Source organism: Choloepus didactylus, chromosome 7 (genome assembly GCF_015220235.1).
Source record: "Choloepus didactylus isolate mChoDid1 chromosome 7, mChoDid1.pri, whole genome shotgun sequence".
NCBI lineage: Eukaryota > Metazoa > Chordata > Mammalia > Pilosa > Megalonychidae > Choloepus > Choloepus didactylus.
The window spans coordinates 991,255-1,016,616 of record NC_051313.1 but is presented as its reverse complement, the minus strand read 5'-3'; the positions used below and the strand labels follow the sequence as shown (position 1 = coordinate 1,016,616).

Below are 25,362 nucleotides of genomic sequence, written 5' to 3'. Positions count from 1 at the left end.
AAAGGAAGATACAGCAAAAGAGATGAAGGATATAAAGAAGACATTGGATGACCATAAAGAAGAATTTGTGAACTTGAAGAAACAAATGGCAGAACTTATGGGAATGAAGGGTACAATGAAGGAGATGAAAAACACGATGGAGGGACACAACAGTAGATTTGAACAGGCAGAATAAAGGATCAGTGAACTGGAAGACAAGACATTTGAATTCATATACACAAAAGAACAGATGGTGAAAAAAAAGGAAAAATATGAGCAGGGTCTTAGGGAGCTGAGTGAGACATGAAACGCACAAATATAAGTGTCATGGGTGTCCCAGAAGGAGAAGAGAGGGGGAAAGGGGCAGAAAGTAATAGAAGAAATATTCACTGAAAATTTCCCAACTCTTATGAAAGACAGAAAATTAAAGATTCAAAGAAGTACAGCATACCCCAAACAGAATAGATCCCTATAAACCTACTCCAAGACACTTAACTGATCAGATTGTCCAATGTCAAAGACAAAATAGGGTTTTAATGAAAACTACTAACTTCAGTGATTATTTGATGTTCTATAAAGAGTTTATAGTTATAATCAAATCCCATACATTAACCAGTCCATGTAATGAGTTCTAAATTTTACCTTGTGAACTTGTTCGGCTTCCATGGGGCAAATGAGATCCAAGATCTAACATCTGACACGTATGTTTATTTCTGTATATTCATATTTTGGAGTGGTTAAAAAGTCCAAGATACCATTTCAGAAATGTTCACAATTAGCTGAGGTAGGGAGCTGTTAGTCTTTAACATTGATCACCCTTAGTAGTCAATTTAATCATAGTTAAAGTCCTTATTTAAAGGCAAGTGAAAAATACCTATAGATACTTGTGCTGGTTTGAGTGTATTGTGTCCCCCAAATGCCATTATCTTTGTAGTCTTGTGTGGGGCAAACGTTTTTGGTGCTGGTTGGATTTGCTTGGAATGTGCCCCACCCAGCTGTGGGAGATGATTCTGATGAGATGTTCCCATGGAGGCTTGGCCCCACCCATTCGGGTTGGGCCTTGATCGGTGGAGCTATATAAATGAGCTGACTCAAAGAGGAAAGGAGTGCAGCTGGGAGTGATGTTTTGAAGAGAAGCAAGCTTGCTAGAAAGGAACGTCAAGAGGAGCAAACTTGCTAGAGAGGAACGTCCTGGGAGAAAGCCGTTTTGAGGCCGGAGCTTTGGCCATCCTCCGGTGAAGGTGCCCGATTGCTGATGTGTTACCTTGGACGCTTTGGGGCCTTAAGACTGTAACTGTGTAGCTAAATAAACCCCCGTTTTATAAAAGCCAATCCATCTCTGGTGTTTTGCATTCTGCAGCATTAGCAAACTAGGACAATACTATATTTAATATTGTTTTAATGTATCCTTTTCAATAACAGTCTTACTTTCCAAATCCTAATAGTAAGACTTTGAGAAACAAGTAATTTTGAACTTTAGAGATGTCTGTTCACGATGCCGAAATGTGACTCTGCTTCTGTGACTTGTTTTCCAGTGTACGTCATGTCTCGTATGTGGCGTATGTCATGGAGTGTCTGCTTTTGGCAGTTTAATTAATCCTTGTGATGGTCCTGCGGGGTGGATCCTACCGTCCCCCTTTTTAGGTGGAGGAAACTAGCTCTTGGGGGGACTGACTGAGCACCACAGGTGCCTCTTCATCTAGGGCTGTGACCTGTGGTTTTATGCTTCTTACTTTGTAAAATCCAAATGGATTCAAAGGGGTAAACCACGGTTCTAAAGCGGTTAAGCGACCGGGAGAGCGTGTTATGTAATCCCTGTTTGTGAGTCACGATGCCCTTTTCCTTGCCGTAAGAGTAAGTGGCAGCTGTGTGCCTTTGTTGTCGTTGTGCCAGCTTAATGGGTACAGTTTAAGTTAGTGAGGTACAGCCTAAAGAAGACTGGAAATAGGCCTGAACACCTTTGCTGTAGGGTCTAACTTAAATTTGAATGTAGTAGCAGCTACCGCTGTGCTGTCTGGTGGGTTTTCACAAGTTTGAATGTTTGGATTTAGGAAGTGTCCGTTGCAAGTGCACCCCGCTTTACGGAAACAGAGAGAGAGCACATTCAGGTTCCGTGGGCCGCGTTGCCCTTGACTTTGTGGTCCGTGAGGCCCCTTCTGTCAGTTACCTGGTTGGCAGGGGCCGCTCGATGGGGGGTGTCTTCCAGCCAGAGCTTCGGCATCTCTGTGCTCTCCTAGCACAGCCCCAGGGAAGAGGCGCTGGCCCCGCGGGAGCCGAGGGCGCACGCCTCTGTGGCGCAGGCCCCCAGGCCCCCAGCCGCAGCTGTCCGCCTCCCCGCCGGGCCTGGCGCAGGCTCTGCCTCTCGTCCTGCAGAAGCAGCACCGCGACCAGCATGTCAGCAGCCCTTCTTTCTGGCTGACTTCTGCCTTTTCTGCTTGCTAGGGAGTACTGACAGTAATTTCAGAAAAATCTGACAATGTAGAAGGAAGTCGTCCCATTTTTCTCTCAGATCTCTGGAATTCAGTTGTACATGGGCATAATTCTCTTCTAGTATATGTTTGCGGGGGGTGGGAGGATCTGTTGATTTTCTAAATTGTCAATTTTCTGACACAGCTGAGGGTTATAATTTGAAAACTGTACATCATCATCATTACACTGGAATTTTAAACTTGGTAGTAGAAAATGTTCTCCTTGTAGTATAGGAAGGCCTAATTATTACAGTTATCAATTTTTGATAAGAGTTACGTGAAAATTTTTTCATAGAAATTTTAGAATTTCCCACCATTTCAGCAGGAATATCACGTTTGGTTGACAAACGGGGGAAGACTCTCTGGTCACGGGAGCAGGCAGCCGGCTCGCCGTGGTCGGAGAAGGTGCTCCTGGGAACCTGCTGTTGCACCGTGATGGTTTGTCCTGGAGCTGGTCATTTGAAATGACTCGTTAGTTCTGATTCTCAACAAGCAACTCTGTGAGCCTTAGTTGAAGAGTTTACAGTGATGGTTTTGCGAATTTTAGCTTCCCTGAAACTTTAACAATTCTAATTTGTTTTGATTTTAAAGGAAATGCTGGGTGAGCTCTTCACGCCTGTAGAAACACCCGAAGCACCAAACAGGGGCTTCCTCAGAGGCTTGTTCGGAGGCGGTGCGCAGTCTCTCGACAGGGAAGAGCTGTGTGAGTTGATGTGTCTGGTGTGGGTAATGTATCCGTGAGACATTCAGGCCCTGGAAATTTGTCTTACACATTTAAATTTCATTCAGTTTGTTCCTCTTTGGTATGACATAATTAAAATATCCAGGTTTTAGTAAAATACATTAAATTATTTTCTGTTATTCTATCCCAAATCATGGGATTATTTTACTCAGGAATCCAAAAGCAGAGTAATTGCAGGTAGCTAAAAAGGAGATGCACAACTTTAAGAGAATAATGTAGAAAATATTTTCTTTATTTTCATTGACTGTAATCTTCATTATTATTTTAATTCTCTGCCTTTGGTTGATGACCCTAACTCTGAAGAAGGTTTCACCTAAACATTCATCCTCTCTTACAGAACCTCCAGATCTATTCTAACTGCACAAGAAGCTTATTTAAAACAGCAAAATATGGTTCTTTACTACCTTCCACGTAATTGGAACCTATTAATAGTTAATCCTTGAATGAACTAATGAATCAGTGAATGTTTGACCTTTTCTTCAAATAGGAGCTATTATCAGTACTTGAATTTTTGTCTTTTTTTATCCTTTCTTTTTTTTTTTTGCTAAAACAGTTTAGACTTGTGGTTTCATGTTTGTTTGACTAATTAGAAAAACTGTGACATTAAATAGCCATGGGGACTAAGATGGTGGCTAGCTGAGACAGGGCGAAAAAAACGCCTCCGTGAAAAACACTAGTTAAAAACCAGAAAGTGACCTAGAATACCGGTTACAGCGATGCACCAACTGGATGAGGGCTCTTAGCTCCAGAGGGGCCATATACTTGGTGAAACCGGGAGTCGGCATTCTGAAACGAGTGAGTAAGCTGGCTGGAAGACCCGCAGCCACACGGCGGGCTGGGGAAGCCAGGGTTCAGCGTATGGAGACCAGCTGGCTGTTTTTTAAAAAAAAAAAAGGAGCGGCTCCAGTAGCAATTGTGGGAACCATGCAGTAAAACACAGCAAGAGGGGGCTGGGCTGGCCTCTTGCTGTCTGGCCGGGAAGATAGCCCGCAGCAGATACCCTTGGGTTCGGGGGAACGGAGGGGAGAGCCGGAAGCAGAAAGAAACCCTGCGGCTCGCAGCTGGCCCCCCAGAGGCTGGATAAACTCCTGCCTGGGGCCGTGCCCACAGCCCAAAGCCCCGCCGGTTGTCCCAGAGCTGGGAAGGAGGAACGGTGCGAGGAGGAGGGGGCTGAGACGCCCCGCTCGGCCATTTTTGCTTCGGGCTGGGAGTGCACCGCCGCATGGCCCAGCAGCCCGGGGCTTCCCTTGTGGGATGGCGCGCACTGGTGACATAGCACAGCCTTCCCTTGGCTGAGCTACTGGAGGAGCACGGCTGGGAGGGGGGATCCGCTCGGAAAACCCAGGGATGCTAACGCCAAGTCTGGTGGTTTATGGATCAGCGAGAGAAAGAGGCTAGGGCTGAACTGAAATGAAGGCTTAGACTTTTGCGGCAGCCTTGAATCTCCGGGATCCTGGGGGATTTGAACATTAGAACTGCCCTTCCTCCCTGGCTACCCGTACACATGCCCCACATTCAGGGCAGACAGCTCCAGCAACACACCCAAACTGAGTTCTCCAACTGAACCCACAAGAATCATTTCCCCACACAAAGCAGAAAAAAGGTTGAGAACTGACTCGAGGGATATAGGTGACTCACAGATGCCATCTGCCGGTTAGAGAAAGTGTATGTCACCAAACTGTGTTCCTGAAAAATTAGATCGATATCCCTTTTTCTTTACAACTTGAAAGAGCCCAGTCAAGCAAAACAAATGCCAAGAGGCCAAAAACAACAGAAAATCTTAATGCATATGATAAAACCAGAAGATACAGAGAATCCAACTCCAAACACACAAACCAAAATTTCGGAAGATACAGTATACCTCACAAAATTAATCAAACATCTACAATCAAGGAACGAAAACATGGCAAAGGATTTAAAGGACATCAGGAAGACCATGGCCCAGGATATAAGCTACATAAAGAAGACCCTAGAAGAACATAAAGAAGACATAGCAAGAGTAAATAAAAAATAGAAGATCTTATGGAAATAAAAGAAACTGTTAGCCAAATTAAAAAGACTCTGGATATTCGCAATACAAGACTAGAGGAAGCCGAACAACATCTCAGTGTCCTAGAAGCCCACAGAACAGAAAATGAAAGAACAAAAGAAAGAATGGAGAAAAAAATCAAAAAATAGAAATGGATCTCAGGGATACGATAGATAAAATAAAACGTCCAAACTTAAGACTCATTGGTGTCCCAGAAGGGAAAGAGAAGGGTAAAGGTCTAGAAAGAGTATTCAAAGAAATTGTTGGGGAAAACTTCCCCAACCTTCTACACAATATAAATACACAAAGCATAAATGCTCAGCAAACTCCAAATAGAATAAATCCAAATAAACCCACTCCAAGACATATTCTGATCAGACTGTCAAATACTGAAGAGAAGGAGCAAGTTCTGAAAGCAGCAAGAGAAAAGCAGTTCACCACATACAAAGGAAACAACATAAGATTAACTAGTGACTACTCAGCAGCAACCATGGAGGCGAGAAGGCAGTGGCATGACATATTTAAAACTCTGAGAGAAAAATTTCCAACCAAGAATACTTTATCCAGCAAAACTCTCCTTCAAATTTGAGGGAGAGCTTAAATTTTTCACAGACAAATGCTGAGAGATTTTGCCGATGAAAGACCTGCCCTACTTCAGATTCTGAGGGGAGCCCTGCTGGAGGAGAGACAGGGAAAGGAGAAAGAGATATAGAGAATTTTAACAGACATACATAGTACCTTACATCCCAAATCACCAGGACACTCACTTTTTCTCTAGTGATCACAGATCTTTCTCGAGAAGGGACCATAAGTTGGGACATAAAACAAGCCTCAAGAAATTTAAAAAAAAAAAACATTGAATATACTCAAAGCACATTCTCCAACCACAATGGAATACAAATAGAAGTCAATAATTTTTGAACTGTAATTCCGCTGGTTACTTCCTACATGATTTAAAATACACAAACTCTAAGGACAAATCAGTGGTTTTGAACTCAATCTAAAATATGTAATTTTAGACAACTGTATAAAGGTGGGGGAATGAAGGAGTATAGGAACATAGTTTATGTGTCCTATTGAAGTGAAGGTGGTAGTAAAGAAAAACAAGATTGATATGGATTTAAGAGGTTAATTTTAAGCCCCACAGTAAACACAAAGAAATTATCGGAGAATATAACCATAGAGATGAAAAGTAGAGTTTGGGTTAAGAGAAATGGGGGAAGGGGCAATGGGGAGTTAAGAAATGAGTGTAGGGTTGCTGTTTGAGGTGAAGGGAAATTTCTAGTAATGGATGGTGGGAAAGACCATTACAACATTCTAAACGTGATTAATCCCACTAATGAAAGGCTAGGGAGGGAGTGGAATGGGAAGATTTAGGCTGTATATATGTTTCCACCACTGAAAAAAAAAAAAAAAAGTCAGTCTAACTACATGACAATTGAATACTAAGGATGAACTTGGATGGGACAGGAGGATAGAGGACAGGTGGCTCAAAGGGACACAGTTGAGACATAAGGAAAAGGAAATATAGAATGTAAGCTTTGTATCATTGTTGAATCTCTTGTACTTCTTAGCTGCGCTTAATGGGATTGCATAAAAGAATGTTCTTGTTCATGGGAAGTGTATACGTGAACTATAGTGTATGTTCAAGGATGTGTGCAGCTAGCTCTCATATGTTCAGAAGACAGAGCAATAGATGATGGATGATAGGGAGGGAGAGAAATAGCAATGTGACAGCGTGTTAAGGTTGATGGATTGAGCTATCAGGGGAGGGGGGTTAGGGTATGATGGAATTCTTTGTATGCGGTTAGTATTGTTTTTGCAACTGTTCTATAACTTTGAATCTATTTCAAAATAAAATTAAAAAAAAATAGCCATGGGTAGCAGCATAGTTTAGTTTTAAAAACTTGTTCAGATGATTGACCTAGTTTCAATTCAGTTAAAAAATGCAGACTATTCATGTCATGGAGGCGAGGCATTTGGAATAACATTTTCACCAAGAACAATTGATATGCTAAATAAATGTTTAAAAAATATTTATGAATATTTATCTATTTTTTAATTCCTGTGAGCAGTAAAGAGCTAATAATGCAGTAAGGAGTTTTCAAGAAGGGAGTCTGCACGGGGATTGGGATTGAGGGGTTGGGGTGCTGAGCCACTGTCTCCCGGAGCAGCTTGCTGAGGTGGGGTCGGAGGCTGAGATACGAATCCGTGTTTGGGGCAACAAGTCAGGCTCCCAGGACTGGCAAGGGTGGGAGCCCTGATAAACAACTACCCAGCTATGCAGGGACCCCGAAAAGACTACAGCTTCAGAGTAAGTTTGAGCTGGGCATAAAATATCACACACACACCTGTAAATTCAGCTTCATGTCATCTGAGTGGCCCAGGAAACTTCAACCTAGATTAAGGTTTGTTTCAGATTGCTAGAGCCCCCAGCACGTGGGAAAAGCAGATGAAAATGTTCTCTGAAGGAAGAGAACATATTCTAAGGCCTCAAATTATTTCTGTAAATAATGTTTCATACAGATAATCATAAATAACCAGGAGCATAAGAAATCAACCCATGATATTAAAACAGGAAAAGAGCAGACGGTACATCATGGTTTTTGGATATTACAATGATCAAAAATGACTATAAAATAATTATGCTCATTGGAGTAGATGTGAAGAAAATTAAAATGAAGTTCTAAACTGAAAGGTTCAGAAATAAAAATAAAAGATTCAGTGGATGTGTTTAACTGCAGATTAGAAATAGCTGAACAGAGGATTACTTTATTGAAAGGTCAGAATAAAGTGCAGAGCAGATCTGGAAACACAAAATACAGAGGAGAGGCTGAAAAATATAGAAGTTGCAGTGAGCAAATTTGACATATGTTTAGACTTTCTCCAGAAGGAAACAGAAAAAAATATGGAGAAGAATCAACATATGAAGAGATTATGGCTGAAAAATTTTTCAGAATCAATGAACGAGACCAATCCACACATTCAAGAAACCTTCGAGTATTATTTAAAAGAAAAAAATCATATGTAGATATGTCATATGAAAATATAGTAAGCAAAGACAAAGAGAACATCTTTGAGATGGCTACAAAAAATTCATAGATTACCTTTTGTGCCGGGGACATATTATGTACCCCAAAAAGCCATATTCTTCAGTGCAGTCTTGTGGGAGCAGACGTGTTAGTCTTGATTAGGTTGGAACCTTTTGATTGAGTATTTCCATGGAGATGTGACCCACCAAACTGGGCCATTTCCGTGGAGATGTGGCCCTGTCCATTCAGGGTGGGTCTTGATTAGTTCGCTGGAGTATTTAAAAGAGAAGCTAAGAGCTGACACAGACACAGGCACTTGCTGACGCTTAGAGATGCTGGCAGACATTTGGAGATGCTAGCCCAGAGACATTTTGGAGAAAGCCATTTTGAAACCAGAACCTGGGAGCAAAGGACCAGCAGACGCCAGCCATGTGCCTTCCCAGCTGGCAGAGGTGTTCCGGACGCCATCAGCCTTTCTTCATATCATCTTGTTGATGCCTTAGTTTGGACACTTTTATGGCCTTAGAACTGTAAATTTGTAACCAAATAAACCCCCTTTATAAAAAGCTTATCCCCTTCTGCTGTTTTGCATAACAGCCTTTTTAGCAAACTGGAACAGATTTTGGTACCAGAAAAGTGGGGTGCTGCTGAGTTTGCAAATACCAAACATGTTGGATATGCTTTTTAAATGGATAAGGGGAAGATTCTCGAAGAATTGTGAGGAGCTTGATAGAAAAGGCCTAGATGGCTTTGAAGAGACTATTGTTAGAAATACAGATTCCAAAGATAGCTCTGATGAGGCCTTGGACAGAAAGGATGAATGTTGTTGCAAACTGGAAGAAGGGTGATCCTTTTTTTAAAATGGCAGGGAATTTGGCGAAATTGAGTCCTATTGTCAGATGGAAGGCAGAATTTGAAAGCAATGAGCTAGGATGCTTAGCTGAAGAGATCTCCAAACTATATGTGGAAGATGTGCCTTAATATAATAAAATGCGAGAGGAAAGAGATAAGCTGAAAACTGAAGTTTTGGGCACAAAGAAACCAGAAATTCATGGTCCGTAAAATTCTGGGCGTACAGAAGTGAGATCCCAAAGGATAGTGCATCACATGTGGATTTAATGAAACCTGGAACTGGCCGTTTCAGTGCACATTCATGTTGTGAGGTTAGCACAACTTGATACCAAATGCAGTGTGAGAAAGGAAAATTAAAGGAAAGTATCATTCGTGAATACAGATGCAAACTGTGAAATGTAACTATAATACATCAAATCCAGCATTAGGTAATATGGATAATATACTAAGTTTGGGTTGTTCCAGGAATTCAGACTTGGTTTAACATTAGGAAAAATAGTTTAACATATTAAAGGAAAAAAATTGCATGAGCTCCCCAACAAATGCAAAGTAAATAATGTTCTGATATTTAATATCTACTCATGCGAGCAATTCCTAGAGGGAAATTGGTGAATTGTAGCCACAGAACATGACACACTGTGTAGTTGCAAAAGCCCACAGCAGAGACCACGTGATGCAGGCATGTTGCTGGCACATTCCTGGCACGTTCGCAGACCCCAAACGCTTGTCCTTCGAGACCAGGAACGGGACCTGATGTCGCCCGCTGTCCGGTTGATGCTCCGAGAAAGTGTGGAAAGGGGAGCACAGTGAAAAGGGGGAGCCCTTGGGAGGGAGAGCAGAATGATCATTTTCAGACGATTGATATGATGTGATGGATTTTGGTAGAAAATCCCAACAATCTATAGCTAAATGTTAGGAATAACCATTTGGCAAACTTACTGGATATAATATTGTATACAAAAATAAAAGTAAACTTACCTACATTAACATTTTAAAATGAAATTTAGAAAATGCTATTTATAATAGGGTTTAGTTTTCTGTGGCTGTTGTTGCAAATTACCACAAATGTGGTGGCTTGAAGGGACACACTGGCTTGGTCGCAGTTCCGCGGCTGAGCGGTTGGCAGCACCCCTGCCGGGGGCAGCAGAGCCGCCTTCCTTCCGGAGGCGCGTGGGGAGGATCGGTGGCCTCTTCAGCCCCTGGAGTCGGCCGGCTTCCTCGGCTCGGGCCCCTCCGTCTGTCCTGAAAGCTGCAGCCTTGTGTCCGTCCCACTGCTCTTCTGCAGGCTCAGCTCCCTCTCCCGAGGCAGAAAAGCTCCTGGATTTCAGGGGCCAGGGGCTGAGGAGGCGCCCCCCGCACAGCGCAGCCTGCTCCCTGGGTCTGCGGTCCCACCCCCGGAGCCCTTCCCTCTGGACGGGACCCAGTCGTGGTTCCCAGGATGAGGGAGGGTCCTCGCTCAGCCCACTGTGGGCAGTATCCAGTAAGCCCAGAACCTGTGAGGAAGCCTGAGAGGGTCTTCCGGACCTCCACGGGAAAATTGTACAACTTTGTTGAGAGAAGTTAGAGAGACCAAAATAAAGAGGGGACTATTCCACGTCATGGCTTAGAAGATTCCATAAAAGATGTCAGTTCTCCCCAAGTTGATCATATAATTGGTCCAGTTCTAATTAGTATCCCCCCACTCACCTACATTTTGTAGCTGATTCTGAATTTTATGTGGAAATTCAACATGCAAAGAATGTCCAAGACATACACTCGAAGAAAAAGTGCAAGTTGGGAGGGCTTTGCTTTTCTGGATATCAAGACTTACCATAAAACCAGTGATTAAAGCAGTGTGGTCCTGGTGCAGCCACAGGCCAGCAGACGGGACAGGGCACCAGGCCACACGCCCACGTGCTCACGGCTTCTTGGAAAGTGTTGGGGTGCGACGGTCTTTTTGTTCGATGGTTTAGGGGCTCCTGGGAATGCGAACGGGGAAAGAAAAGAAGTAGAACCCTTCACACCAGACGCCCAGACCACGTTCAGGCAGATTGTAGACCTTTATGAGAGAAAGGCCATCCAGGGTGGTGGCTGGTGCCGTGGTCGAGTCACTTGCGACCTCAGTCTCAGGCGCCGAGGCCCGAGCCGCACAGGGAGGAGGAGGGGCCCGGGGGCTGTGGGGGGGTCATGGTGGCCGTGGGGGTGGGGGTCGTGGCGGCAGCAGTGGGGTCACAGTGGCAGCCATGGGGGTCGTGGCGGCAGCCACGGAGGGCTGGCCAGCACAGCAGGGCCAATCCCCTGGTAATGCATGGAGTGCTGTTGGAACGAAGACGAGCGCTGTCACATTACAGAACAGCCAACGGTGGGAATTCCAGAGAATCTAAAGGAGAAATGGCAGCACATCCAGATATAACATGGAGAAGGATCATGACAACGAGAGACAAAAATGCTAGGGGCACGTCCGTGTCTTCTGCCTAAGGTTCCGTTCCCCGTATAGTGTGTGTCCTGCCATTAGTTCTGTCTCAGGGGCTACTTGGACATTTTGAAAGACCAGCAAGTGGCAGCAGTGACCACCCCATGAGGCACAGTCACCACCTCAACCTCTGCTGCGCTGTGGACAGGATGACCCACGAGGCGCTGTGAATCTGTGTTCAGAAGGTGCCAGCAGACAGCTCAACTGTGGGCGTGCCTCAACGTGCCACAGCTCCGCTTTCTGCTCAGGATACACACGTGCGGCAGCCATGGCCTGCCATAACCGTGGCCTGGTCTCCACTCGCAGGATGTGGCCCCTGCCCCGAGTGGCTCATGAGGAGTGAGGCAGTGAGAGGGGGCTGCTCCGGCAGCCAAGCTGCGCCTGCTCGGAACTGGCACTGTGGCCTGGTGTTGGCCATTGAAAAAAATGCTCTGTGAACAAAGCTAATAAAATCTCTGAATTTTTAAAGAGTATAGGAGAGGGTCCTTATGGCTTCACAGTAGGAAAAGATTTCTTTAGACACAAAACACTAATCACAAAGGAAAAGACTGGTAAATTTGTTTCAAAAGACAGTGAAAAGGCAGAATGAAAGCACAAAAAAGGAATGAAAAGACACGAAAAAGGAGGCGGCATTTACAATTAACAAAGTCTAACAAGTCTTCTTTCCAGAATATATAAAGAAACCCTGCGAGTCAATAAGAAAAACAGACCGTGCAGTGGGAAAATGGGAAAATAATTTAAATGGGCTTTTCACAAAAGAGGAGACCCAAGTGGCCATGAGGTATATCGTCTTAGTTTCCCAGCTGCCGAAACAGAGACCGCATGATGGGCTGGCTGGCGTCTCAGAGGCTGGGGGTTCGCGTCCTCCCGGGGCCAGCATCTTCTGGACAGTCTTGGGGGCTCCGTGGCTTCTCCATCACGTGGCGATACACATGGCGGCACCTCCTTTCTCTTCTGGGTTCCATTGACTTCCAGCTTTTGCTGCTCCCACGGCTTCTCCTTCCATTGTCTCCTTTCCTTTGCCCGTAAGGATGGCAGACCTATTGGCCTAGAACCTCCCTCTTTCAGTCTAGGCACCGTAACTAAGAGCATCTTCAAAGGTCTCTTCAGCCCCTCGGGACCAGGGGTTGGGACCCGAACGTGCCTTTTGTGGGGGCAAGATTCAACCCCCAACACATGAAAAGCAGCTCCTGGAAACACGACTCGAAACCACACTGAGACCCCGGCTGGGTTGGTTCGGTGTCCATCGTCATCACAGACTGGAAGGAGGGCTGCTCTGCTGTGCTGTCGCTGGACTGCGAATTGGTGTCCCCACTGTGGAATGCAGTTTGGCATTTCAGGAAATGTGAGTGTGCCCAAGCCCTCATGATTAGGCAGTTATACCCCTAGGAATACGTCCTACAGAAGGCTGCAGCACTTGAAGAGATTCTGCGCCACAGCCAGGCAGGACTTACCAAGACTGGAAGCTTGCTTTAGCATACAAAGTCAATCTGATAGCCCCACTGGTGGAATAAAGGACAAAACCACATGATCATCTCGCAGATGCCAAAAAAACATTTGACAAAATCCAACACCATTTCATGATCTAAAAAAACTCCACACACTAGGAATAGAAGGGTAATTCCTCAAACTGAGAAAGAGCATCTGTAAAAAACCCATAGTTAGCAGCACATTTAATGGTGAAAGACTGAAAGCTTTCCGCTAATATCCAGAACTAAACAAGGGAGCTCCCTCGGCACAGCTGTTCAGCATTTTGCTGGAGGTTCTGGCCAGTGCGATTAGGCAAGACAAAGAGTGACAGGAGCTTCAGATTAGAAAAGAAGAAGTGAAACCGTCTCTATTCACAGAGGACATGATCACGTATCTAGAAGATCCTAGAGAGTCCATTGTCACAGGTTCATCTTTTTACACTTCAAACCTGTGATCTCCATTAGAAAAGGCCTGAGCCTTACCAGGTCCTGACAGCGGGTTTGGGCTTCATCAAGTAACCTTGCACTCAAATAAGAGTATAGGGACAGCAGTAGTTTAAAGAAAAGAGCACTCAAGACAAGAATTCAACTTTAAAACATTTTTACTAAAGGAGCACTTAAGGTAAAAGGAACAAGTTTACAATGTAAAAACTTAATTGATACATTACCAAGCCTGGAAGCCCTCGCTCCTCCAGATGCAGCTGGACATGAGATCAGAGAGCCCCGCCTTGTCTCAGTTACAGAGAATTTATATCGTCTTGATTTAGCGTACCTTTAATTAAATCATACTCTATTTTACATTAAATGATGCATCATGAACCACGAGTGACTCATGAAGCAAAGCTTCTTGATCCACTTGTGGTTCAAGATCAAAGAAGGGTCTCCACAACATCATCAGAGACTTAGCTTTGAAGGCCTGCAAAACTCTACTGATAACATTTTTACTAACTAAGCTATGACTTCTGTAAGAACAGTATAACATGCTTATATAAAGTCGAAAAGAGATTACTATTACTTGTCTCTAACTTGTTAATATAGTTTTCTCATTTTATTCTATGGTTTAGCCATTACATCATATTGATAAACATACATTGGATTAGGACTGTATTCAGTGTTACGACTTACCTATGATTAAAGTCACACCTGCAGCCCCAACCTGTTTTCACAGAGGACCAGGCGATTACATGTGATCTATGTCCAGGAAGGCTGAGAAGGGCTTTCTGCTTTCTCGAGAATAGTCACAGCTTTTTTAACTGTTTAGCTTCTCCTTCAGTACCAAGTTCTAATACAGGATTCGAAGGATATGAATCATCTGTCCCAGTTATTACAGTAAGGCCTTTCACTCTTTATCATTTGGGAATTGTACTTGAGTGTTTTGGGGTAAAGTTCTGTTAAATATGCTTCTGTATCAGAAGGAATAACTGGTTCTTCACCATCAGAACAGAAAGCATCGGGTGGTTTTTGAGAGCAGCATGGAGAGGAGTCAGCGTTCTCATTGTCAGGTTCCTCAGTAGAGAGATTCTCGTGCGATGCCGCAAAACAGCCTTTTAATTAATAAATGAGTTCAGCAAGGTTGCAGGATACAGGAGTAATATAACACGTCAGTTGCATTTCTGTACACTACCAGTAAACAATCTGAAGAGTAAGTTAGGAAACAGTTCCGTTTACAACAGCATCAAAAAGATAGACTACTTAGGAATAAACTTAACAAAGGAAGTGCAGCACCTGTACGCTAAAAGCTGCAAAACATCATCTAAGGAAATAAAGGCACAAGTAAATGGCCCAGCCCCCTGTGTTCTTGCTTCAGAAGACTTAGTGAGATCTACACACTTGACACACTTCCCATTGAAGCCCCACTGGGTTTTTCAGAAATCAACAAGCTGATCCTAAAACTCACATGGAAATGCAAGGAATCCAGAATATACAATTTTTTTTTTTTTTTCATAAAAAGCATGTTTGGAAAAGGATAACAAAGTTGGAAGATTCACATTTTCTGGTTGCAAAACTTACTATAAAGCTACAGTCCTCAAGACAGCACAGTCCTAGCCTGGGGGTGTGTGGGTGGACACGTAGATGTATGGGATGGAACTGTGGGAGACCAGAACTGAATCCTCACATTTATGGTGTGTTGGTTTTAGACAAGGACACTGAAGCTGTTCAATGGGCAGAAAACAGCCTTTTCCACAAGTAGTGCTGGAACAACTGGGTAGCTGCACGTGAGAGAAGAAAGTCGACCCTACCTCACACCATGTACAGAAATTAACTCAAAAACCTCAGTGTGAGAGTAAACCTGTAAAACTCTTAGAAGGAAACACAGATAGAAATTCTTGTGGCCTTGGATTAGGTTATGTTTTCTTATATATGACACCTAAAGCAAAAGCAACCAAATTAAAATAAATTAAACCTTGTCAAAATTCAAAACATTTGTGCTTTGAAAGACAATAAAAGTGAACAGGCAACCCACAGAATGGGTTGCAAACCATTTATCTGCTCTGTCTTATGTTTGATAAGGGTCTAGTATCCAGGATATGTAAGAACCTACAACTCAAGAATAGAAAGACAAATATTATACCCATTTAAAAGTGGGAAAAGGGTGTGAGCAGGCAGTTCTCCATCCTGATGGACACAGATGCCCATCAAGCTCCCAAGAAGACACTCAGTAATCGAGGAAGAGCAGGTCAGAGCCACAGCGAGGCACCGTTTCCCAGCCCCAGAAGGCTAGGATCAGAGAGGCAGTGACGAGTACTGGCAAGGATGCAGGGAAACTGGAAACCTTGGCATTGCTAATGGGGATGTAAAATGGTGCAGCCGCTTTGGAAAACTGTCTAACCGTTTGTCCAAAAGTTAAACATAGAGTTACCATGTGGCCCAGCAGTTCCACTCCTATGGGTGTATACCAAAGAGAAACTAAATCATATGTCCACAAAAATCATGGTACACTAATGTTCATCTCAGCATCAGCAGGTGAACCGGTGAACTCAGTTCGGTCTCTGTACGGGGGTGTTATTTGGCCATGAAAAGGGATCAAGAACTGACACGCTGCAACCCGGGTGACCCTTGGAAACATTATCCTAACCCACAGAAGCCAGTCACAAAGGCCACGTGTTGTGTGGCTCCAAGTACGTGACATGTTCAGAAGAGGCAGGTCCACAGGGACAGAGGGTAGATTATTGTTGCCGGGGGCTGGGGGAGGGAGGGGTCGGGGTTACCGCTTCAGGGGACAGGTGTGTTTGGGTGATGGGAATGTGCTGGAGCGGCGCCGGCTGCTCAGCCTTGTGAGGAGACTGAAGCCCCCTGCATCGTACACTGGAAGGGGGCGAGCTACGTGGTACATGGATTATGTTTCAATTAAGAAGAACTGCACCAACAGGCATCAGAACAGGACAGTGACGGTGGCGGCATTGTTGGGACAGCTGAAAGCAACCCAGGTGTCCCTGAGATGAGAGCAGGTGAATAAACCGGATATCCATGCCGCAGGGAAACTAGACCCACGGCTGCACGGCAGAGCACGGCGCACCTTTAAAGCACGACAGGACACGGAGGAAGCCTCCCCAGGGGGAGTCAGCGCATGGGGTCTGGCTTCATGAACCTCACAAACAATGTCCGGATGCCTCCCGCGGCGTCTGCGCCGGCGTCGGGCCTGGGGAACAGCAGAGCCGGACACGGGTGCTGCGGCCGGGGCGGCGCAGAGACCTCCGTTCCGCCTGGGTGACGATGACAGGCGTCTGCGTCCTTATAATCTGTAAAACGATACGTGTATGTACCTTACTCAGCTTTACCTAGGTACATTGTAGTTCAAAATTTAAAAAGATTAAATTGAAAGCAAGAATTAATATTAAAATCAGAAAATTTTGTATTGGTGAGTAAATCGTCTTAGATTTGTAAGACCTTTGTTTTTCTCTGATTCCTTTTAAATGTAAAAATATCCTCTTTTCTTAATTCATAATAATTGGGAAGAAATTGCATCTGTATCCAGAACTTATTAAACCCAGAATATCTCAGGTGAAGTCGGTGCAGTCGTCTCTCTGGGCCTCAGCAGGTCCCACGACAAGCCCTGGCTGGGCCTCGGGGGCTGAGCTCACCTGGAGAAGGCTCAGAGGGATGGGGGAAGCACTCGGGCACCAGGTCGGACTAGAGTGGGGGGCAAGGCCCAGTGGGAGGCTCCGGGGTGGGGGGTGAGGCCCCAAGGTGGGGGGAGGCCCGGGCAGGAGGCTGTGCCAGGCGCCTTGGAGGGTTGGAGAACATGGAGGGGCCCATGCTTTGGAGTCTGTGGGGCAGACTGAGGACCCAGAGGACACAGAAGCCGTGAGCAAGCAGGGCAGGGGGCAGGGGCCCCACGGTCAGGTGCGTGGCATGTTGGACAGAGGGGGGACGTCAGCCTTTACAAACTTCAGCTTAGGGCAGAGGGACAGTGATGGCCTGAGAGCTTTCGAAAGAAAATGTTGGTCTGTTTGGTAAGTGACCAGGTAAATGGAGAGAAAAGAGCACAGCACGGCCACGGCGTTTGGAGATGGACATGGAATGCCGAGCGAAGTCTTCAGGGTTCTCTGCTTTCAAGCGTAAACATCGTATTTTTTAAGAGAAAGCATGGAGTAAATAAACTAAATCAAATCTCTAAATTTAAATCTCTTATCTTTAAGTTACTTTCTCTTTACTTTTGCACAGTAAGAGTAATTACTACCATTATGTAAACTGGCTCAGGACACTCATTATTCAGTTCAGCAGGTTGTTTCCAGCCCCTTGCTTGCCCTAGACCAGGTGTGAACTAGTACAGAGTGGAATGCTTACTACTGTGTGTTGTACTTTTCCATGTTTGAAGAAGTATTTAAAGATGATTCAAAACATCATGGTAAAAGAAAACCACATCTTAGTTATAAAGCGAACCGTGTGAGCGTTTCGGCCACACTGCCACACTGGATGGCAGTGAGTGGGGTCGACGGGTCTGGGTTGTGCCCCCCTGACTGCTGCTCTCTCTCTCCGCTGCAGTTGGAGAAGCGGCCGCGGGCAAGGCCCCCAGGAGCCTGGTACAGCACATCCCTGGCCCCGGAGGTGTGGAGGGGGTCCGGGGCGCGGCCTCGGGCGTCGTCGGTGAGCTGGCCCGTGCCAGGCTGGCCCTGGATGAGCGTGGACAGAAGCTCGGGGAGCTGGAGGAGAGGGCGGCGGCCATGCTGTCCAGCGCGGACTCCTTCTCCAAGCACGCGCACGAGGCACGGCCCTCACGCAGGCACTGGCACGCCTCCGGCCACGCACGGCTGGCAGTTGCGGTTTTCACAGCTGTTCTGTTTTTACACACACAGATTTTCATGTATCCTTTCTACAGTTGCAAATTCCTGATGTTTGCCATCAGAAGGAATCATTAAAAAGTATCATTCAGCAGCCTTGGTCTCTTTACCGAGGTTTATGAATTTTAAGGAAACCTGCCCATTTTCTGGCTCTTTGTAAGCAAAGTCAGTAGCTGCATCTCTTTCTTAGGAGAGGCAATAACACTCTTAACTTTCCTAAGTTCTGGAGTCCTCTGAGCTATGTTTTTATTCATTCTTTGGCACATCAGAGCATACTAAATGCCTCGGAGTCTCCACAGACTTGTAGAGAAGGAAAGAACCTGCCCCCGTGGTGCTCCCAGGTAGTGCTCAGCACTGCATTGTGCAGGCATTTCTGTTGAGATGCATAGTTGTCAGTCTGTCCTGGAGACAGTTCAGACAGAAGGAAACCAGATGCCTCAGCAACATACCGATCTCGATGGAGTGAGGAAGCTGTGCCGTGTAGGCCCCGGGTTGACCCCCTTACAGGCGCGTTTGGGTGGCCAGGTGGTGCTTTCAGGAAGCGGCTCACGCCTCGGGGAGCACTCCCTTCCTCTGGCCCAGGCCGCCCTCCCAGCCTCAGCTGAGCTGCTCCGCACTCGCTGCCCCCCAGTCCTTGGGGAGGTCTGCGCTCTCCAGAGAGACCGCTTCAGGCCTCCTTGGATATTTTATGCCCGTCTGTCAGTAATTGCTCTTCTGCTCTTCTTTACGTTCTCCTGTCAGAAGTCGTGTCTTCCATGCCGCATGGACCTGAAACCGAGAAGGCGTGGCAGAGGCGGCTGGGCCCGGACGTCCTTGTGGGGGCAGCAGGGCAGCTGGGCCTGTGGGGGAGTACACCCCTCTCCTCTCACTGGCCAGGCCTCCCACGCGGGTAGCGCCCCTTCCCCGTGGCCGCCCAGCAGGCAGCCTGCAGTTGGTTTCGGAATCCATCCGGAGAGCACAGCCTGGTGCTCACAGCTCCGATGCTCCCAGCAGAGGGGTCCTGAGCCAGGTTTGAGTCCGAGGCGGTGGTCAGCAGCCAGGCAAGCTGGGCTGAAGCTGGTTCCATCACTGTTGCCATAGCAACCCATCACCTCAGTCTCTGTCCCTAAATGCAGAGCACAGGTCACATCAGGGACACTGCTGTCAGAATGCACAGCAAGTGCTCAGTCCTTTCAGGTGGCGGTTGTGTCGCTGTTTTAACTTCCATTGCCTGAATTCTTTCTTTAAGCATTATTGTAAATTCAAATTAGAGAGATGAGAATTACTTTACGTGGAGGGCATTGACTTAGGTCACCGAAGAAGTTCACTGAGCCGAGATTTAATTATGTCACAGCTCCAAGAAACTTGAGGACCTTTGGGTTCGTTCTTCACATGAAGGCAGTTCTGCCTCCGAGGGAGCAGCTCCTGCCGGTTGCTTTCAGTGCAGCCAACTTTGAGGAGGCAACGTGCTCAGTCTGCTGAGTGCTGGAGGGGGCGGAAGGTGCTTGAAAGATACGGAAAGCGGTTGGCATTTTTTAACTTTATTTTTATTGGTTCTCCCCTTAGATGATGTTAAAATATAAAGATAAGAAGTGGTACCAGTTCTGACAACCCGACTGCAGCCAAGTCCAACTTCAGCCAGAAGGGGAAGTCGCCCTGTTGAAGTTTGCCAATTTCTTTAGGAAAGCGAACATTTCGGTTGCCGCCACCGGAGACCGTCTCCCCCTGCACAGACCCTCCTGCCTGGCCCGCAGTGAGGCCCGCACCGATGGCCAGGGTCCTGGCCACCGCTGTCCCGGGTCCTCCTGCGTTAAACGCCCATTTGCCAAAAGAGCGAGTTCTGCACCCGCCGTTGGTGTGGCCTCTGGGGGAGAGGCCGTAGGTCGGGTCCAGAGGCGGCACTGGGCCTGGGCGGGTCTTCGGACTTGCCCTCCCTCAAACTGGGTGGCCGCCGGCACCACAGTGGGAGAGAAGCAGACTGCTGTCTCCCAGTCCTCAGGCAGAGGCACCGATGGCAGCTTTGGGTGATAACCGCACACACTGGGGTGGCTGAGTCTGGGCCTCCAGTGCACCCGTGTTCCTGTACACTTGTGCTTTGTCCGTATTTTGTCAAGAGCAAAACAAGTCCCTTTTCATGGAGAAGAGAACTGGAGCCCGACAGGGCCACCCCTCACTCGGGGCCACGGGCGAGCAGGTGGGGACCAGGCCTCCGCCCTCACTGAGTCAGCTCAAGGTGGGTCTGACAAACTGGTGACCGGTGAAATTTGTAGACATGTTGAAATTGGCTATGTTTTTCATTTATGCTTGAATTTTTATAAAATGTTTAACCCAGTGTACCTTTGCATTATTTAATTAAAATTGTTAAAAAAAAAAAAAAGAAAGAAAGAAAGAAAAAAGTTTCCTTCCTTCCCTAGAAGGCTCAGCTCCCTGCTGAACTGCCGTTTCTCGCCCGTGGCGGCAGCTCCCGCACCGTGGGCCAGTTCCGTCCTCGCATCGTCTGCCGCGTGGGGAGTGGCAGGTCCCTTGTCCGTCGTCCCCAGTCTAGTCTGACGACCTGCAAAATCCTTTCTGTAAAAGATGCACGTCCCGTCAGGGTCTTGGAAAGCCAGGCGGAAGGAACCCTACCCGGCCTGTGTCCCTGTGCCAGCCGGTGCCCAGAGAGCGCTGCAGAGCCGGGAGACCCCCGCCAGGCGGTGGGCAGCAGAGCGTCGGCGGAACGGAACTTACCTGTTCTCTGCCTTTGTTAAGAAATAACCAGAGCACACGCTGAGAGCGAATGCGGCGAGGCTGCCGTTCCACATGCCCAGGTGGGTGTTTGCAGAGCTCTGCGTCTGCTTCGATTCTCTGATCTGTCCGTTAGTGAAGCTCACTGTTTACTTTGTATAACAGTCACTGCTGGATATGAAAGTTTACATTAACTTTGACTTAAAATATCATTGGGAAACGACTAAATGTATGTGAAGGAGATAATTCATCAAACCAAAAGAAATTTTAGAAGTACAGGCATGTTCACAGTTTTTTAATTTGCAGGAAGGACTGATGAGTAGCTTGTTTTAGTTGCCATCTGTATGAAGAACATCCAGCAGTTCACAAATTGCTTGATTTGTATCAAATACACCCATTTTACAGTGATGGGTCACAGGAAGTATCAGGCCATGTCTGAAGGTTCAGTTGTATGAATAACATCAATAAAGCCAACAGTTAGGGATTTGAAGAAGTCAGGAAGCCTGAAGTAAAGTACCCCATCCACGAGGAAGGCCATGTTAGCTCCAGTTATCTAATTTGCTATGTTGTTATTTTGTGTTAATTGCTTTCAATTTTATCATTACTCTCATTTTATCTGTTGTTTATAAAATGAGCCAATCTTGTGATTATTTTTCAAGTAGAATAGATACATTTGCCTGAGATGGGTTTTATAAGAAATTTGGATGTTTGTGTAATTTTACTTCACTTTTAAATAATCTACAGATCATGCACAGCAAACTAGAAGCTCACTAGGATTAGAAAGCCTGAGGTGTTTTTTGAGTCTAGAAAGTAGCTTCTCCTAGTTACACTTCATTGAGTCTGTCGTTGCAAGACAGGCTGCAGTAATAACCAACCCAGGGAATTTATTATAACTGGGGAGATGACAGCTCTGTTTTTTTTTTCCTTTTTATATGCAAAAGTAATAGTCACCAGCAAGCCAAGAAAGGATGATGGAGTTTAAGAAAATATATAAGAAAATTACAGTTCCTCCGCTCCATTTGTTGTTGACTGTCAAGTCATTGAAGTGTCCATTGATTGACAGTCTGTCAACAGGAAGTGGTTCCTTGTACGTACCACATACCCAGTCCATTTCACTTTCCGTACTAGAATACCGTATGCATTTGCTTTGGGAAGTATTTGAAATTCCATGTTAATGTTGACACATTCTGTCCCTTTGAGTTTTGTATCATTGTAATCACATTGATTTGCAATTCAATTATATAAAATGTTTGCAAAAAATGATTGTAGATACAAGTGAGTTATTACTAACTTAATTTGATTTTTTTCATGGAAGTGAAAAATGCTGCTAACTTGTCAAAGTTGTTGTGTGTCACGTATTACGGTTTAAGTGCAGTGCTTTACAGTAAAGGAAGAAGTTTTTCTTTTGCTTAGGACTTGTTAATTCTTCTGAAGTTTTTCAGACAAGTCTGAAAGTGTTGGCTCCTTTGTTCAGAAGCGGGTGAGCACCTGAGGATGGGGCTTTGTGCAGGGAGCCCCTGAGCATGGCCTGAGGCCTGGTTCTGGGTACACTTGGCTCAAGGCATTTTTTGTGCTATGAGAGGAGCTGCATCCAAAGGTAGGTTTTTTTGTGGCAAAGATTTATTTTACATTTTAATTTTAGGGATTTTGTTTGTTTTTGCAAAATAAAGAGCACTGAACTTTTAAACTTGAATTTTTCTGCACTTTTTAAGTAATGAAAACTTTTTATCATTTAAGGCCACATCTCTCAGTTCAAATCAAGTGATACATCTGTACGAAACATACCTAAATCATAAGTGTGCTGGCAGTGACACTGAGATAAATTGAGCATGGTTTTAAAACCTTTCCCAGGGTTTTACATAGTTTTCAAGGATGAAAAAGTAGTCAATTCGTTTGCTGTGTGTGCCAGTGTTCTTGGTCCTAAATTATTGCAACACCTTTAGATTTGTTTTGAGACCAGATGTAACGTTATATTTTTACACACTGCTAGAGAAATACCTTTACTTTTAAAGTGGAATTTTTATAAATGTATTCTTTAATTTTTAAAATGGTGAACTTAAGTTTAAGTCAGAGTACTTAAAAAGTATGTATATTATCCATACAAAAAGTTATGTTTTATGCTTATAATAAGAAATATCAGTATCTCATATCGAGATACAATTAAAATCATACATCATCAATTCTTTACATGTGGCAGGAAAGATATTGTTGCTATGGTTTAAAAAAAACAAAGGAAAACAGACAAAAAAAAACTCTATTGAGCATTTTCAAACATTACTTTTATTTGGTGGGAAATTGCCCACAACATAATTGCCAGACCTCCGTCAGTGCTGCAGCGTGCTGTCGGACGCCCGTTAACTAGTGCTTTAAAAAGACGGGCACTTAAATAGTTTTCCAGGTATTCTCTTCTACCTTTTTTTAAAATAAATTCCCAAAAACAGAAAGAGTTGATGTATTTTTGTCAGTGGAGGATTTTATTTTGTAGTTTAAAGAACTTGTTTCTTATTTGATACTGGGTCAGTGCTCCCAGACTTTTTACTCTGTGTTTACTTTGGACAAGGACACTCCTGGGCCCCGGCCTCCTCTTTCTTTTCCCTTTTGGGTGGTTTATTCTCTTGGATTGAAATTCAGGCCGCAGAGAATTTTCTCGTTTGAGAGCGTGTGTGGGTGCTGCGCACATGCTGTTGACTGCACTGTCCCCGCTCGGTCACCTCGTGCAGTGCCGCGGGGACTGTTTCCTGTGAGCACTGGTGACCTCACTGCTGCCACACGAGGTGGTTAAGGTTCTGTGAGCAGAAAATAGTTGCCAAAAAAAAAAGGAAGCCTTGGCTTACCTCTCTCAGCGAAATTCAGTTACTTCATTACTTCAGCATCTCCCCAGCCAGCAGGGCGCAGCGTCACTCTCCACGTCGCTCACAGGGTCCCGTTCACCGGGCACAGCACCAGGGCTCCGTGTAAGTGCTCGCTTACTTGACTCTGGCAGGAAAATCGTGAATCTCAGCTTTGCTGGTATTTCACAGTGAAACTCATGGTTAGAATTACTGAAATTTTATAGTGTGTGAGATGTAAATAAATCAGTATTACTCTGGTGGATTGTTTGGCTCAGGCGTGTAAAATGGAGATAGGCTAATGGCGATGGAACCCTGTCTCGGAGTTTCATAATTACACTTTTGCTATTTGCTTTGTGTTGCCTAAACTTCGCTTCAACGGAGGACGACTCAGCATATCATCAGTAGAAAGGACTGCAAGGAGGGAAAAGCATGTTTTAAATGTTTTTTCTGTAAGTAAGTGGGACTGGTACTTGGACGTGACCCCTGCTCAACAGAGAGCAGCCCGCCTCCCCGAAAACGCACCTCGGAGGCCCGGGGGCCCACCTCCCAGGGGTTCGGCGTGCTCAGTCCCAGGGACCACCTGGGTGTATAGACTAATCGTGGTGACAGACCCATTGCTGTGTACGGTTTCATTTAAAACAAAAGCACCCTTTGCAAACACTAGCAGTGTAACTTTGTAGTTATTTTGCATCCCTGTACTTTACAGACTGTTGTCACAGGAAAAGGTTAAAATTAGGTAATGAAATATTTTTGTAAATACCCTTAAGCTGGTATTTTTAAAAATGTATTATAAGTTAATGTTTCTGGAAATGTTCATATAGATGCCTATGAATGTGTCTTTACGTGAAGGGCTCTGATTGGGCAAAATAAAATAATCCCTCCTGAAGCCAAACAACCCCTTTTCCTGGAAAATTTGTTTTTTCTCTGAATTGTGGAATTAACCCAGTAGTTTAACCTAAGCAAATGATAAAGCAGAGTCCTACAGTTGCAAAGGGAAGGACAAGTCAAGTATCTGGTAACTCTGTGGGGGTGGGGGACCCCCAGGCCTTCTGGCGCAGCTGGGCTGGGAGAGCCCCTCACTGGTGCCCAGTGGGCTGCCCTGTCTGTCCAGGGACGGCGGGGAGCAGGCATCTTCAAAGGACCTCAGTCCGCCTAGCGGGCAGCACTGGGCCTCGGAGAGGCGTGTGGCCTGGAAAACACGGTCTCGGGCAGGAGTGGGCAGAGCACCAGCCCGGGGGTGATACCCATCCTGTCACAGAGGGGGCTGGCTTCTCATCAGAAAGTGGGAGCACAAAGTGGCAGATAAAAGACGGGCGGTGAGGGCTGTGTTCTCCGCGCGGCCCTGGTCAGAGACAAGGGCCTGTGCCTCCACCGGGAGCTCGGGAAGGTTCTGGTTCTCTGTGCTCACTGAGCCCTTAGATGGGTTTCAGTTCTTGTATAAAAGCGCTCTTCCAAAGGCACTACAACAAAAGCTTTCCAATATTGCTTGGGTAAAACACATCCTTTAAGGAAGAAAAAACCTC

The 25,362-nt window shown here is 45.5% G+C and overlaps 1 protein-coding gene across 6 annotated transcripts in view; it reads left to right on the top strand.

Annotated features, from left to right (window-relative positions):
* STXBP5 (syntaxin binding protein 5) overlaps positions 1 to 24,740 on the top strand; it is a 203,072-nt gene extending 178,332 nt beyond the window's left edge. For 2 of the 6 annotated variants that reach the window (XM_037844019.1, XM_037844021.1), the window contains 2 exons: positions 3,039 to 3,150; positions 18,010 to 20,690. In XM_037844019.1, coding sequence (XP_037699947.1) covers positions 3,039 to 3,150; positions 18,010 to 18,383 — 486 coding nt within the window. In that variant the 3' untranslated portion in view covers positions 18,384 to 20,690. The other 4 variants (XR_005218010.1, XR_005218009.1, XM_037844020.1 and 1 more) reach the window with 4 other exon arrangements.
* Positions 24,741 to 25,362: the final 622 nt, after the last annotated feature.